Here is a 14,287-nt window from a genome sequence, read left to right as displayed (position 1 = left end):
CTTTCTTTTCTTCCTCAATTACATTAGCATTAGTCTGAAGATTCACTCGAATACCATTCTCTTCTTTCCCTTCTTGTCTTTTTCTTATTCTCTTCTTAAACTAAGGGGCCATGACTCAAATTTTCAGTAGAATGATCCAAAATATCCATAGAATCATATGATTCAATATTTTCTATTGGATATTCAATTTCTGTCGTACTCATACCAAATATAGAGACACCAAAATGATCACGAGCATTCTATGTAAAGATCCAAAATTGTCTGACGCTTATTGCGTAGTAGTCACTGAATTTTTTTCATCCTTTCATCAACCAAATTTGTCCTTAAGAATGATCCACTTTGACCTCCCATGCTTTTCCATGGGGAGCCTGAAGAAACAGAGGATTTAACATGTCCTAGCAATGTCTCTCTGCAAATACTGGTGGAATCCTCTATATGCAAAATATATTTGAATTCAGTATCATATGACGAAGACAAAAGTAGACCTACATAATTAGTTTCATACATCTTGGAACAGACCTACAAAATTGATAGTACACTCATGTGCATACTTTAACCTTTGTTAATTGTCCCACATTAACTAAGAGATTGAGTAGTAGGTCTTGTGGATTTATTACCTCGTTAGCTACCTTCTTCTATCGAGTAAGGCTAATTATTAAATTTTACATGACACCAAAGTATGTGACACACGCCCGCCCGCCCGCCATATGCACGCGCATGCACACGTGTGTGTGCATAGTTACACTAAAATAGAATTGAAAATCTGCAAGTGAATCAACGATTGAAAAACTGAATTAAAGATGGAAGATGTATGAAGTACTTACGAGACGACTTAATTCATCCAAGGAACAAGTGATTTGGTAGAACTTTTTATGAGACATCGGTTGAAATCAACTTTCAAACTTCAAACCCTTCAACTCAAATTTAAGAGAAACTTTCTATTCCTTTAAAATAATAAATAAGAAACTGATGTCAAGGTTGTGGAATAATAATAATGGGTAATGAAGGATTAGGGTCAAAATCACTTACCTAAATGCTAAATCTCAAAAAATCTTTGTGAGATCGCCCACACCGAGCTCTAAGGGTTCAAAAAATGGAAAAATGCAAAAGAAACCCTAATTTTGGGAAAGCTTAATTATGCCCAGGCATTGCTCTTTCCAATCGCAAAGAGGAAGTTAAAGTGCCCAACTTATAATTGGGTGAACTATGAATTTTGACTCTCACGATTGTGATAAGGGCCACGTGGTCGGAATACACATGGTCTTATACTTGTGCAATTGTGATTCCAACCATGTGACTAGGAAGCACATGAAACAATGCCTATGAGACCTCAATTTTAATTTAGTCTGAAGTACTATAGTAATTTAATTTTTAGTATTTAGTATAATATAATATAATATAATATAATATAATATAATATAATTATTAATTAATATTTAAATAATATATATGATTATATGAGTATAAAAACGATGATACAAAAAATTTAATATTCTAAGGAATTTGAATTATTGTGTCTAGATGCATGAATTTAAATAAAATTATTATTTAATATTAAATTATTTATATATTAATGTTTAATTTAGTTTAGAAATAAAAATAAGGACAGAATGGTTATTCAACTTTTAAGTTAGGAGCTTCTCACGTATAAAAATATTCTAGATTCATTGCTCGTGTGTTGTACGTGTAGGTTATGTTATGAGATCCCTATGCACAAAATATTTTATCTTTTATGTATATTTTAGGCTTTCAACGTATCAATCTGTTTTTGGTATTGCACCTCGTCATACTAAGTTAGTGGTGAATCTATTTATAAATTCTTATTAGGCAATCTGTTAGTAAGTAATTATGCACAAATTAATTGTTTGTCCTCTTAATTATGTCGTGTCATGAACTATAAGTTCCCTTTTTATTTTTAAATTCGGTGTACCATGTATTTGAATAACTTTATACACACAAAATTAATGTCTTCGGTGATAGTTTTCTTGTATTTTTCATATCGTCTCCTCTTGCACCAAACCTAAAAATTCGTCCAATATAATTTTGATTAGCTACATGTAGGTGTATGTTTTTTCTTGTTTGATTTCTTAGATTTTTGGTATTAATCAAATCTCACCTAATACTTTCTTATAGATAGTATTTCTTGTGTATGTCCTTGTGCACCAATCTGGTTGTTCAGTCATGACCTGCACTTGTTTTGTTGGCGTATATATTCCTCTAGATAATGCAACATATAGTTTGCCATGCGAGAAAGCATGTTGTGGTAGGTGCACTCCTAAACTTGATGTCGTTTGACCTTTAATTTTATTTATCAGCATTACAAAAATATAGATGTATTTGAAATTGTTTCCAAGAAAAATAGAAAGGGTATCCTTAATTTTTGTGTGTGTGTGTTGGGGTGGGGGGGTTAGTTTTATTGTTGGAGTAAACTCCTGGTTTATGGCAATATTGACATGTTGTTTTTCTGCATTATAATCTTCTCGTCAAAGGCTCTACAAATCAACCATGTACCATTGCAAATGCTTTTTGAAGGGTCCAATTTTCTCCGCAACAAATGAATATCCTTGGGACACAACACATACAATAGTTCTAAACATAAAATGAAAGACAAAAGAACATGGTCGTCAAATCCTCAATACTATAAGGACTCATCATATCTTCACTCCTTGTTTTACTATGAACTTAGCCACGGGGATGGAAGTCAATATCAATGGACCCTACATTTGATAAGAATGTAAAAAAAAACATGTAGTGGTCCAAACATGTACTAGATATGATGGCTAGAATAAATCATCAACATAAACATATCATAAGCATTAGTCAACATAAGACAATCTATAAGTATAAAAGATAACAACATGGTCATAAGTAATTTAATGCACATAAGACATCATACTATAAGAGGAATACTTCTATATCATCATCTCTATTCATACATATCAAGGAAGGCAATATAAACAATTGTCCAAGCTAATTATACATCATACCAAGTAAATCTCAAATTAGAACATACTTTTGATAATTCCATGAAGTAACCTTGTTCATCATAAACATGTTATTTCAATTAGGGACTTGCCCCTCTTTATCTAAATTTACTATTCATGAAAAAATACTTCTTTATTAATCAAATACAAGTTATTACACATTAATGATTGCGATTTACTAATTCAAAGTCATCAAGGAAATCACAACATTATGCTAAACTAAGTTACCATGGAAACCACCTTACTTATGCAAGTCCAAACTACTCAAAGAAGGGGACTATTGTTCAATCCATGCTACCAATGATATGGTGTGGTTTTACCAAGTCAAGCTACCATGAGAAGCACTCTATTGCGCTAGTTCAAGCTAACCACTGGAATCAAGTTTGAAAGGAACCCATGACTTTTGAGTCAAATTCTAACAATTGGGGATTTTTCTCTTTTGCAATTGGATTTTGAAGGAACTCCATGGTAAGTTTATTAGTCTACGTGGCATGAGCGGAACTTTATTGGCTTATGTGGCATGCCATGTGACATCCACATGACATTTAAGTGGCATTTAACGGATTTTGTTAATGAGAAGGATATTTTTGATCCTATAGTTTGACGGTAAGGGTATATATGAGTCGAAATATGCTTCAAGCGTATATTTGAGCTATTTCTGATAGTTCAAGTATATATTTGACCCTTTTTCGTTTTTATAAAATTCTCCTTTTTTTGACATTTCTCTACATATATATTAACTTAAAAATAAATCAATAAAATGTCTCCTATGTGAAAATAAAGCCCATGTAGCAAAAATAAATGATATGTTGTAAATCCATTGTATATGTGGATGATCCATTAGAGTTATCCAACAATTAATTGGATTCATGTATTAGTGTTTCCAATGTGATAAGATATCAAGGTGATATGAACCTTGATGATAACTATGTAACATTTCAAGGTGACCTTTGACTATAATATCTCAACACTATAAATAGAGATATCATTCACCATTGTATGATATACTTGAATAAGAAAATTATCTCCTCTATCTTATACTTCTTGTCTTTTTCATCTTATATTCTGAGCTTTCTTTACAACACGTTATCAGCACGAGATTGCTACTTGCAAAGGTACTATATAAATATTTTTATTTAATTCACATATTCTCTCATAATTTTCATTATGTCGAATTTATCCAAACTTGAGTTTGTGGCATTAGATATTTCTGGAAAGAATTATCTTTCATGGGTACTCGATGCTGAGATTCACTTGGCTACTAAAGGTCTTGATGCCACTATTACTCAGGGAAATGAAGCATCGAGTAAAGATAAGGCGAAGGCTATGATTTTCCTTCGTCATCATCTTGATGAGGGCCTGAAGATTGAATATCCGACGGTGAAAGATCCACTTGAATTGTGGACTGATTTAAACGGGAGATATGACCACCTAAAGGCAACAGTGTTGCCAAGAGCTCGTTATGAGTGGATGCATTTACGGTTTCAAGATTTTAAGACCGTAATTGAATACAACTCTGCTGTATTCAGGATAACCTCCCAGTTGAAATTATGTGGGGAGACTATAAAAGATGAGGACACGTTGGAAAAGACACTTACTACTTTTCATGCCTTGAATGTGATATTGCAGCAGCAATATCGTGAAAAGGGTTTTCAGAAATATTCTCAACTAATCTCATGTCTTTTGGTGGCTGAGCAACATAATGCTCTTTTAATGAAAAATCATGAAGCTCGTCCCACTGGAGCTGCTCCATTACCGGAGGCAAACATGGTGGAATCACGTGATCAATCTGAAGTAAAAAGAGATGATCATCGGGGATATAATAATGCACGGGGACGTGGAAAAGATAAAAGACGATACCCTAATCGTCAAGGTGGTGGTCATAATAAAAGGGAGAATAGCATGAGTTCTCAAAATAACCCCTCAAAAAGTAATTGTCGTCGTTGTGGCATGAAAGGCCATTGGAAGAATGAATGTCGCACACATGAACATTTTGTAAGGCTCTATCAAAATTCCTTTAAAAAGAAAGGAAATAAAAGTGGTGCTTCCTCTTCCAATGCTCGAGCTGAGTCACATATGACTCTTAAAAATGGTGATAAGCCGGGAACATCTTAGAAATATGATAAAGATGTTGAAGCAAATTTGGCTTTAAAGGATGATGTTTTTGATGGCAGTGGTGACATTACTCATATGGAAGTTGATGACTTCTTTGGAGATCGAAACTAATGTTTGATCTTTTAGCTGGGGAATGAAATTTGTTAATATTTTACTTATGTATTTTTAATTATTATGTTATTACTGTTGAAGTATTTAAATTTCCATTGTTAATTTTGTTTCTTCCTTCTTTTGATGTATTTTATTTTAATGAAAATTAATAGAAATCCCCAGTTGTCAGTTGGATTCAAGATGAGTAATGGAGACGTATGCCTTCTTGATAGTGCTACAATGCATACAATATTAAAAGAAAAGAAATATTTTTCTAATTTGGTTATGAAAATGGCATATGTCAACACAATATCAGGTAGTACAAAATTAATTGAGGGCTCTGGAAGAGCGACCTTATTACTACCTGGAGGGACAATATTAAGCATTGATAATGCATTATATTGTAGTAAGTCTCAAAGAAACTTATTAAGTTTCAAAGTTATTCGCCAAAATGGCTATCATGTTGAGACGGCTAATGAAGGAAAGGTTGAATACCTTTACATTACTACAATTAATGTAAAGAAGAAAATTGTGCATGAAAAATTACCTGCATTTTCTTCTGGGTTGTACTATACAAGTATAAGTACAGTTGAATCACATGCCGTAGTAAAAAAAAGGTTTACTAATTTTAATGATTTTATCATTTGGCATGACCGGTTGGGCCATCTCGGATTTAATATGATGCGCAAAATCATTGAGAATTCACATGGGCACACCTTAAAGAGCCCAAATATTCTTCAATAAAAGGAATTCACTTGTGCTGCTTGTTCTCAAGGAGAGTTGATCATTAAACCATCAACAGTTAAGGTTGGAATTGAATCCCCTGCGTTTCTGGAACGTATACAGGGTGATATATGTGGACCAATTCAACCTGCATGTGGACCCTTTAAATATTATATGGTCTTGATAGATGCTTCTACAAGATGGTCACATGTGTGTTTATTATCAACTCGCAACATGGCTTTTGCGAGATTGTTGGCTTAAATAATAAGATTGAAAGCACAATTTCCAGACTATACAATAAAGACAATCCGTCTAGATAATGCTGGTGAGTTTACATCTCAAGCATTTAATGATTATTGTATGTCTACTGGTATAACAGTTGAACATCCAGTTGCTCATGTTCACACTCAAAACGGTCTAGCAGAATCATTGATTAAACGTCTGCAATTAATAGCTAGACCATTACTAATGAGAACAAAGTTATCTGTGTCTATGTGGGGGCATGCTATTTTGCATGCAGCAACACTTGTGCGCATAAGGCCGACCAATTATCATGAATTCTCCCCATTACAATTGACTTTTGGTCAAGAACCAAACATTTCCCATCTTAGAGTTTTTGGATGTGCGTTGTATGTCCCAATTGCTCCACCACAACGCACAAAGATGGGGCCCCAAAGAAGGTTGGGGATATATGTTTGTAACGACCCGTTTAGTCGTTTTGAGCAGCAAACTTTATTTCTGGAAAAACTGGCAGAAGCGACGGACCCCACGACGGACCCTCATGGGCACGACGGACCGTCGCAGGGTCTCGTTTCAAAACACTTAGAAAATCTGAAATTGGATACTAAAAATCGACTCTCTGAACTTTGTGATGGAATGGCAGGACGGACCGTCACAGGTGTGACGGACCGTCACAGACCCTTGGTGGAAATTTGGGTCTCTGAACTCTGCGACGACCTGCAAGACGGACCGTCGCAGGAACGACGGCCCGTCACAGGTTGCGCAAATCCCAGGCAGAATCGGATTTCCTTACACGTTTTAAGGGACGTTTGGGACTATTCTTTCCTTAATTATAGATTTCGTGGATTTATATTAATAACTCAAATTCTTGGGGGTTAAAAGAGGTAACCCTAAGTTAATTAGTGGGGTATTATTGCCATCTTTTATTCTTAATTACATGTTAATTTGGGGTAAAAGAAAGAGGATTTTGAATAAGAAAAGAGAAAAGAAAAGCGAGAGATAGATTGATCGATTGAGAGAGAAAGAGTCGAACGAGGAAGAAGAATATCAAAGCTTGGGAGATTGCTTGTTGATTCCAATTCTTCGGTGGAGGTAGGTTATGGTTTCTCTTACGATATTCGTAGTAAACTCTTAATAGAGAATGATATGTATTGATAATATTGTAAACCCTGCTATATGCTTATTTGTATGCTTGCATGAATATGATTATGTGATTGTGATAAGATAAGCATGATGAAAATATTGAATCCCAAATCTTGAAAAGAAACTTTAATATACATTATTAATGATGATGCCTTGGTATAGAAGAAGGCTTGATGAATTAAAGTAATGGGATTGATGATGCCTTGGTATAGAGAAGGCTTGATGATTTACAGAATGATATTAGGGGATCGGGTGTCACGAATCGACACGTAGAATTAGGGGATCGGGTGTCACGAACCGACACGTAGAATTAGGGGATCGGGTGTCACGAACCGACACGTAGATATAGGGGATCGGAGTGTCACGTACCGACACAAGAGGAATAATGAATATGAGGGATCAGAGTGTCACGTACCGACACAAGAGAATTAAAGATAATGAATCTTGAAAGATGTTAATATACTCAATCTAACGAACATGATTCCCAAATGAGTATGGTATTGAGGCTTGAGTCCTCATGTGTGAACTTGACGGTAATTGTTAATGATATAGTATTTGTTGTTGCTACATGTTGAGTATCATAGTCGATTTTATGATATTACTTGGTATATATTGATTTCTATTTTGAGTTGGCCGATGATATCTACTCAGTACCCGTGTTTTGTACTGACCCCTACTTTTATGTTTTTCTTCTTGTTATTTGTGGAGTGCAGCAAACGTGCCATCGTCCTCAACTCGACAGTAATTCTAGCCAGTCTTCGTCACACCGGATCTTCAGGGTGAGCTAACGCTTCTAGCTTGGACTGGATCTTCTCCTTCATGTCTTGATGCCTTGAACTTCCGGCACGGACTAGCTTCTTATGTATTTTTAGCTTCTTAGAAACTCTTAGAATTAGTAGATGTTCTTGTGATGATGACTTCCAGGTTTTGGGAATAATAGATGTTGAATATTGATAGTTATTGAATTGTTTTATTAATGAGTTTAAGTCTTCCGCATTATTTTCTGTTGTTATTACATTGAAATGTTAAGGGTTAGATTGGTTGGTTCGCTCACATAGGAGGGTAAGTGTGGGTGCCAGTCGCGGCTCGGATTTGGGTCGTGACAAACTTGGTATCAGAGCATTAGGTTCGTTGGTCTCATCACACAAGAACAGGTCTAGTAGAGTCTTAAGGAACGGTAGGGGGAAGCCTTTACTTTTCCTTGAGAGGCTATAAGACTTTAGGAAAAATTTCACTCTTTCATTCTCTCTTTCGTGCTACTACTTGAGTCCAATTGGTATCTGGGCGATACGAATTGGTATCTGACCATCTTCACTCTCTTTCGCAGATGGTTAGAACTAGAGCAACGACTACGTCAACACCAACACCGGCCAGACAAGAAACAACGGAGCCAGCCACTGGGGCTGTGGCTCGAGGAAGAACAGCGGTGAGGGGCCGTGGTAGAGGTCGTGGGAGGACGTCCTCTAGAGGGAGAGGACGAACACCTAGTCCATCTGATACTAGGGCAGTGACTCCCCCACCGACTGAGGAAGTAATAAGAGAAGGGGAGGATGGGGAAACTGAACAAGTGCAAATTGAGGAAACGCCACCCCAACCTACCCCAGAGATGATCAATCAGGTTCTGGCTTATCTTAGCGGGTTATCTGATCAAGGTCAGGCACCTCCAGTGTTTTCTGCGCCAACACCTCCGATTTTATAAGTACAACATGCGGCTACTATGGCTCCCCGCATGGATGTTCCATTGGAAATAGGCACGTTTCCACGTCTGACTACTGGGCCTATAATGACAAATGATCAGCATGAACTTTTCAGTAAGTTCTTGAAATTGAAACCTCCGGTCTTCAAGGGTGCTGAATCGGAGGATGCCTATGATTTTCTGGTTGACTGTCACGAGTTACTACACAAGATGGGTATAGTAGAACGGTTTGGTGTGGAGTTTGTGACTTATCAGTTTCAAGGGAACGCCAAAATGTGGTGGCGGTCACATATCGAGTGTCAACCAATAGAGGCACCACCTATGACTTGGGCCTCATTCTCTAGTTTGTTTATGGAGAAGTATATCCCCCGGACTTTGAGGGATCGGAAAAGGGATGAGTTCTTGAGCCTAGAGCAAGGTAGGATGTCGGTTAATGCTTATGAGGCTAAGTTTCGTGCACTATCCAGATATGCCACTCAACTCTGTTTCAGTCCTCAAGAGCGGATTCGCCGGTTTGTGAAGGGGTTGAGGTCAGAATTGCGGATTTCGGCCTTACAGATAGCGGCAACGGCAAAATCCTTCCAAGAGGTGGTAGACTTTGTGATAGAAGTGGAAGGAGTGAAGCCAGACGACTTCACCACAACATCGACATCAAAAAGGCTTCGAAAGAGAGGTGAGTTTAATGGTTCTTACATTAGAGGACAAGGTTCGGGAAGTTACTCAGTCCGACCAATTCAGTCTTCACTACAGACTGTAGTTGGGGGACCACCTCAGACCGATCAACACTTCTCCGAGGGGCATATGATCGACTCCAAAGAATGTTATGGATGTGGGGAGATTGGACATATTAGGAGAAATTGTCCCAGACCAAGTTACAGACCCCCAATAGCTAGAGGTAGAGGTGGTCATGGTAGAGGCCGTTATTCTGGAGGACGTGGTGGTCGAGGTAATGGTGGTCACCAAAACGGCAGAGGTAATGGGCAAACTGGGGCCACTACATCACAACATGGTAGGGGCAACGGACAGACGAACGATAGGGCCCAGTGTTACGCTTTCCCTGGGCGGTCTGAAGCGGAGGCATCTGATGCTGTCATCACAGGTAATCTTCTGGTTTGTGATTGCATGGCTTCTGTATTGTTTGATCCTGGATCCACGTTTTCTTATGTATCTTCCTCATTTGCTAATGGTCTAAATTTACATTGTGAATTACTTGGTATGCCTATCCGTGTCTCTACTCCGGTGGGTGAGTCTGTGGTAGTTGAAAAGGTATATAGGTCTTGTTTGGTAAACTTTGTGGGGAGCAACACTTATGTAGATTTGGTTATCTTAGAAATGGATGATTTTGACGTGATTCTGGGTATGACTTGGCTTTCTCCGCAATTTGCAATCTTGGATTGTAATGCTAAAACGGTGACGTTAGCCAAGCCTGGGACAGACCCGTTAGTGTGGGAGGGTGACTACACTCCCAATCCGGTCCGCATCGTCTCCTTTCTTTGTGCTAGGAAAATGATTAGTAAAGGGTGTTTAGCTTTCTTGGCACATCTCAAGGACGACACTACCCAAGTACCTTCGATTGAGTCGGTTTCAGTAGTTCGTGAGTTTCTGGATGTGTTCCCTGCAGATCTTCCTGGTATGCCACCGGATAGGGATATTGACTTCTGTATTGATCTTGAACCCGGTACTCGCCCCATTTCTATACCCCCTTATAGAATGGCTCCCGCGGAGTTAAGAGAGTTAAAAGCACAACTTCAAGAGTTATTGAACAAAGGCTTCATTAGACCAAGTGCATCTCCTTGGGGTGCTCCGGTTTTGTTTGTAAAGAAGAAGGATGGGAGTTTTCGAATGTGTATAGACTACAGACAACTAAACAAGGTAACCATAAAGAACAAGTATCCTCTTCCCCGCATTGATGATTTGTTCGATCAGTTACAAGGTGCTTGTGTCTTTTCTAAGATTGACTTGAGATCCGGTTATCATCAATTGAAAATACGGGCAACGGATGTGCCAAAGACTGCTTTTCGAATGAGATATGGGCATTACGAATTTGTAGTGATGTCCTTTGGTCTTACGAATGCCCCTGCTGCGTTCATGAGCTTGATGAACGAGATTTTTAAGCCATATTTGGACCTCTTCGTGATCGTATTTATTGATGATATATTGGTATACTCAAAGAGCAAGAAGGAACATGAAGAGCATTTGAGAATGGTATTGGAAATGTTGAGGGAGAAAAAGCTTTATGCCAAGTTCTCTAAGTGTGAGTTTTGGCTAGATGCGGTGTCCTTCTTGGGGCACGTGGTTTCTAAGGATGGAGTGATGGTGGATCCTTCTAAGATTGAGACAGTGAAGAATTGTGTAAGACCCACTAATGTGTCAGAAATAAGGAGCTTTGTTGGGTTAGCTAGCTACTACCGCCGATTTGTCAAGGGATTCTCTTCTCTTGCTTCCCAATTGACGAATTTGACTAAGCAGAATGTCCCATTTGTATGGTCGGATGAATGTGAGGAAAGCTTTCAGAAGCTCAAGACTTTGTTGACTACCGCACCTATCCTTACCTTGCCAGTAGAGGGTAAGAACTTCATTGTTTATTGTGATGCATCCTATTCTGGTTTGGGTGCAGTACTAATGCAAGAGAAGAGTGTGATTGCTTATGCTTCAAGACAATTAAAAGTGCATGAACGTAACTATCCCACTCATGATTTGGAATTGGCCGCGGTAGTGTTTGCATTAAAACAATGGAGACACTATTTATATGGGGTTAAGTGTGAGATCTATACGGATCATCGTAGCCTACAGTATGTCTTTACTCAGAAAGATTTGAACTTAAGACAGAGGAGATGGATGGAGTTACTAAAGGACTACGATATCACTATCTTGTATCATCCGGGGAAGGCGAATGTTGTAGCGGATGCTTTAAGTAGGAAGGCGGGAAGCATGGGAAGTCTAGCTCACTTGCAAGCTTCTAGACGCCCATTGGCTAGAGAGGTTCAAACTCTAGCTAATGACTTGATGAGATTAGATGTAAATGAGAAGGGAGGATTGTTGGCTTCGGTGGAGGCAAGATCTTCCTTTCTTGACAAAATTAAGGGAAGACAGTTCGATGATGAGAAACTGCGCAGAATCCAAGATAAGGTATTGCGAGGAGAGGCTAAGGAAGCACAAATCGATGAGGAAGGTGTTTTGAGAATCAAGGGAAGGGTATGTGTACCCCGCGTCGATAGTTTGATCAACACTATTCTGACAGAGGCTCATAGTTCAAGGTATTCTATACATCCGGGCGCAACCAAGATGTATCGTGACCTAAAGCAACACTTTTGGTGGAGTAGAATGAAGCGTGACATTGTGGATTTTATTGCCAAATGTCCAAACTGTCAACAAGTAAAGTATGAACACCAAAGGCCCGAAGGAACACTTCAGAGAATGCCCATTCCGAAATGGAAGTGGGAAAGAATTGCAATGGATTTTGTGGTTGGTCTTCCGAAGACAATGGGTAAGTATGACTCCATTTGGGTGATTGTTGATAGGTTAACTAAATCTGCTCATTTCATTCCGGTCAAGGTGACTTACAATGCAGAAAAGTTAGCCAAACTTTACATCTCGGAAGTGGTGCGATTGCATGGGGTTCCACTATCCATCATATCAGATAGAGGTACGCAGTTTACTTCTAAGTTTTGGAAAACATTGCATGCAGAATTGGCTACTAGGTTGGACCTTAGTACTGCGTTCCATCCCCAGACCGATGGTCAGTCTGAGCGAACGATTCAAGTGTTGGAGGATATGCTTAGTGCGTGTGTGATAGAGTTTGGTGGTCATTGGGATAGCTTCTTACCCTTAGCGGAGTTTTCATACAATAATAGCTATCACTCAAGCATTGATATGGCCCCATTTGAAGCATTGTATGGTAGGAGATGTAGGTCTCCCATTGGTTGGTTTGATGCGTTCGAGGTCAGACCTTGGGGTACTGATCTCTTGAGGGATTCGATGGAAAAAGTGAGGTCTATTCAAGAAAAGCTTCTAGCGGCGCAAAGTAGACAAAAAGAATATGCAGATCGAAAGGTTAGAGACTTAGAGTTCATGGAAGGTGAACAAGTCTTGTTGAAAGTTTCACCCATGAAAGGGGTGATGCGGTTTGGTAAAAGGGGTAAACTAAGTCCAAGGTACATTGGACCATTTGAAGTACTTAAGCGAGTGGGGGAGGTGGCTTATGAGTTAGACTTGCCTCCAGGGCTGTCCGGAGTACATCCGGTATTCCATGTGTCGATGTTGAAAAGATACCATGGGGATGGAAACTACATTATCCGTTGGGATTCAGTTTTGCTTGATGAGAACTTGTCTTACGAGGAGGAGCCTGTTGCTATTTTAGATAGAGAAGTTCGCAAGTTGAGGTCAAGAGAGATTGCATCCATCAAGGTGCAATGGAAGAATCGACCGGTTGAAGAAGCCACTTGGGAGAAGGAGGCGGATATGCGAGAAAGATACCCACATCTGTTTAAAGATTCAGGTACTCCTTTTCGCCCTTGTTTTCCTTATTTTGATCGTTCGGGGACGAACGATGGGTAAATTGGTATCTAATGTAACGACCCGTTTAGTCGTTTTGAGCAGCAGACTTTATTTCTGGAAAAACTGGCAGAAGCGACGGACCCCACGACGGACCGTCATGGGCACGACGGACCGTCATGGGCACGACGGACCGTCGCAGGGTCTCGTTTCAAAACACTTAGAAAATCTGAAATTGGATACTAAAAATCGACTCTCTGAACTTTGTGACGGAATGGCAGGACGGACCGTCACAGGTGTGACGGACCGTCACAGACCCTTGGTGGAAATTTGGGTCTCTGAACTCTGCAGGTTGCGCAAATCCCAGGCAGAATCGGATTTCCTTACACGTTTTAAGGGACGTTTGGGACTATTCTTTCCTTAATTATAGATTTCGTGGGTTTATATTAATAACTCAAATTCTTGGGGGTTAAAAGAGGTAACCCTAAGTTAATTAGTGGGGTATTATTGCCATCTTTTATTCTTAATTATATGTTAATTTGGGGTAAAAGAAAGAGGATTTTGAATAAGAAAAGAGAAAAGAAAAGCGAGAGATAGATTGATCGATTGAGAGAGAAAGAGTCGAACGAGGAAGAAGAATATCAAAGCTTGGGAGATTGCTTGTTGATTCCAATTCTTCGGTGGAGGTAGGTTATGGTTTCTCTTACGATATTCGTAGTAAACTCTTAATAGAGAATGATATGTATTGATAATATTGTAAACCCTGCTATATGCTTATTTGTATGCTTGCATGAATATGATT

At 38.8% G+C, this 14,287-nt stretch overlaps 1 protein-coding gene across 1 annotated transcript; it reads left to right on the top strand.

Moving 5' to 3' along the window:
* The first annotated feature begins 4,151 nt into the window (after nt 1-4,151).
* LOC101250662 (uncharacterized) lies at nt 4,152-5,099 on the top strand. Its single transcript, XM_004251292.2, has one exon. The coding sequence runs from the start codon at nt 4,152-4,154 to the stop codon at nt 5,097-5,099; it is 948 nt and encodes a 315-aa protein (XP_004251340.2).
* The last annotated feature ends 9,188 nt before the right edge of the window (nt 5,100-14,287 follow it).

The sequence above is a fragment of the Solanum lycopersicum genome, chromosome 11 (genome assembly GCF_036512215.1).
Source record: "Solanum lycopersicum chromosome 11, SLM_r2.1".
Taxonomy (NCBI): Eukaryota; Viridiplantae; Streptophyta; class Magnoliopsida; order Solanales; family Solanaceae; genus Solanum; species Solanum lycopersicum.
This window is presented reverse-complemented; position numbering and strand designations above follow the sequence as displayed.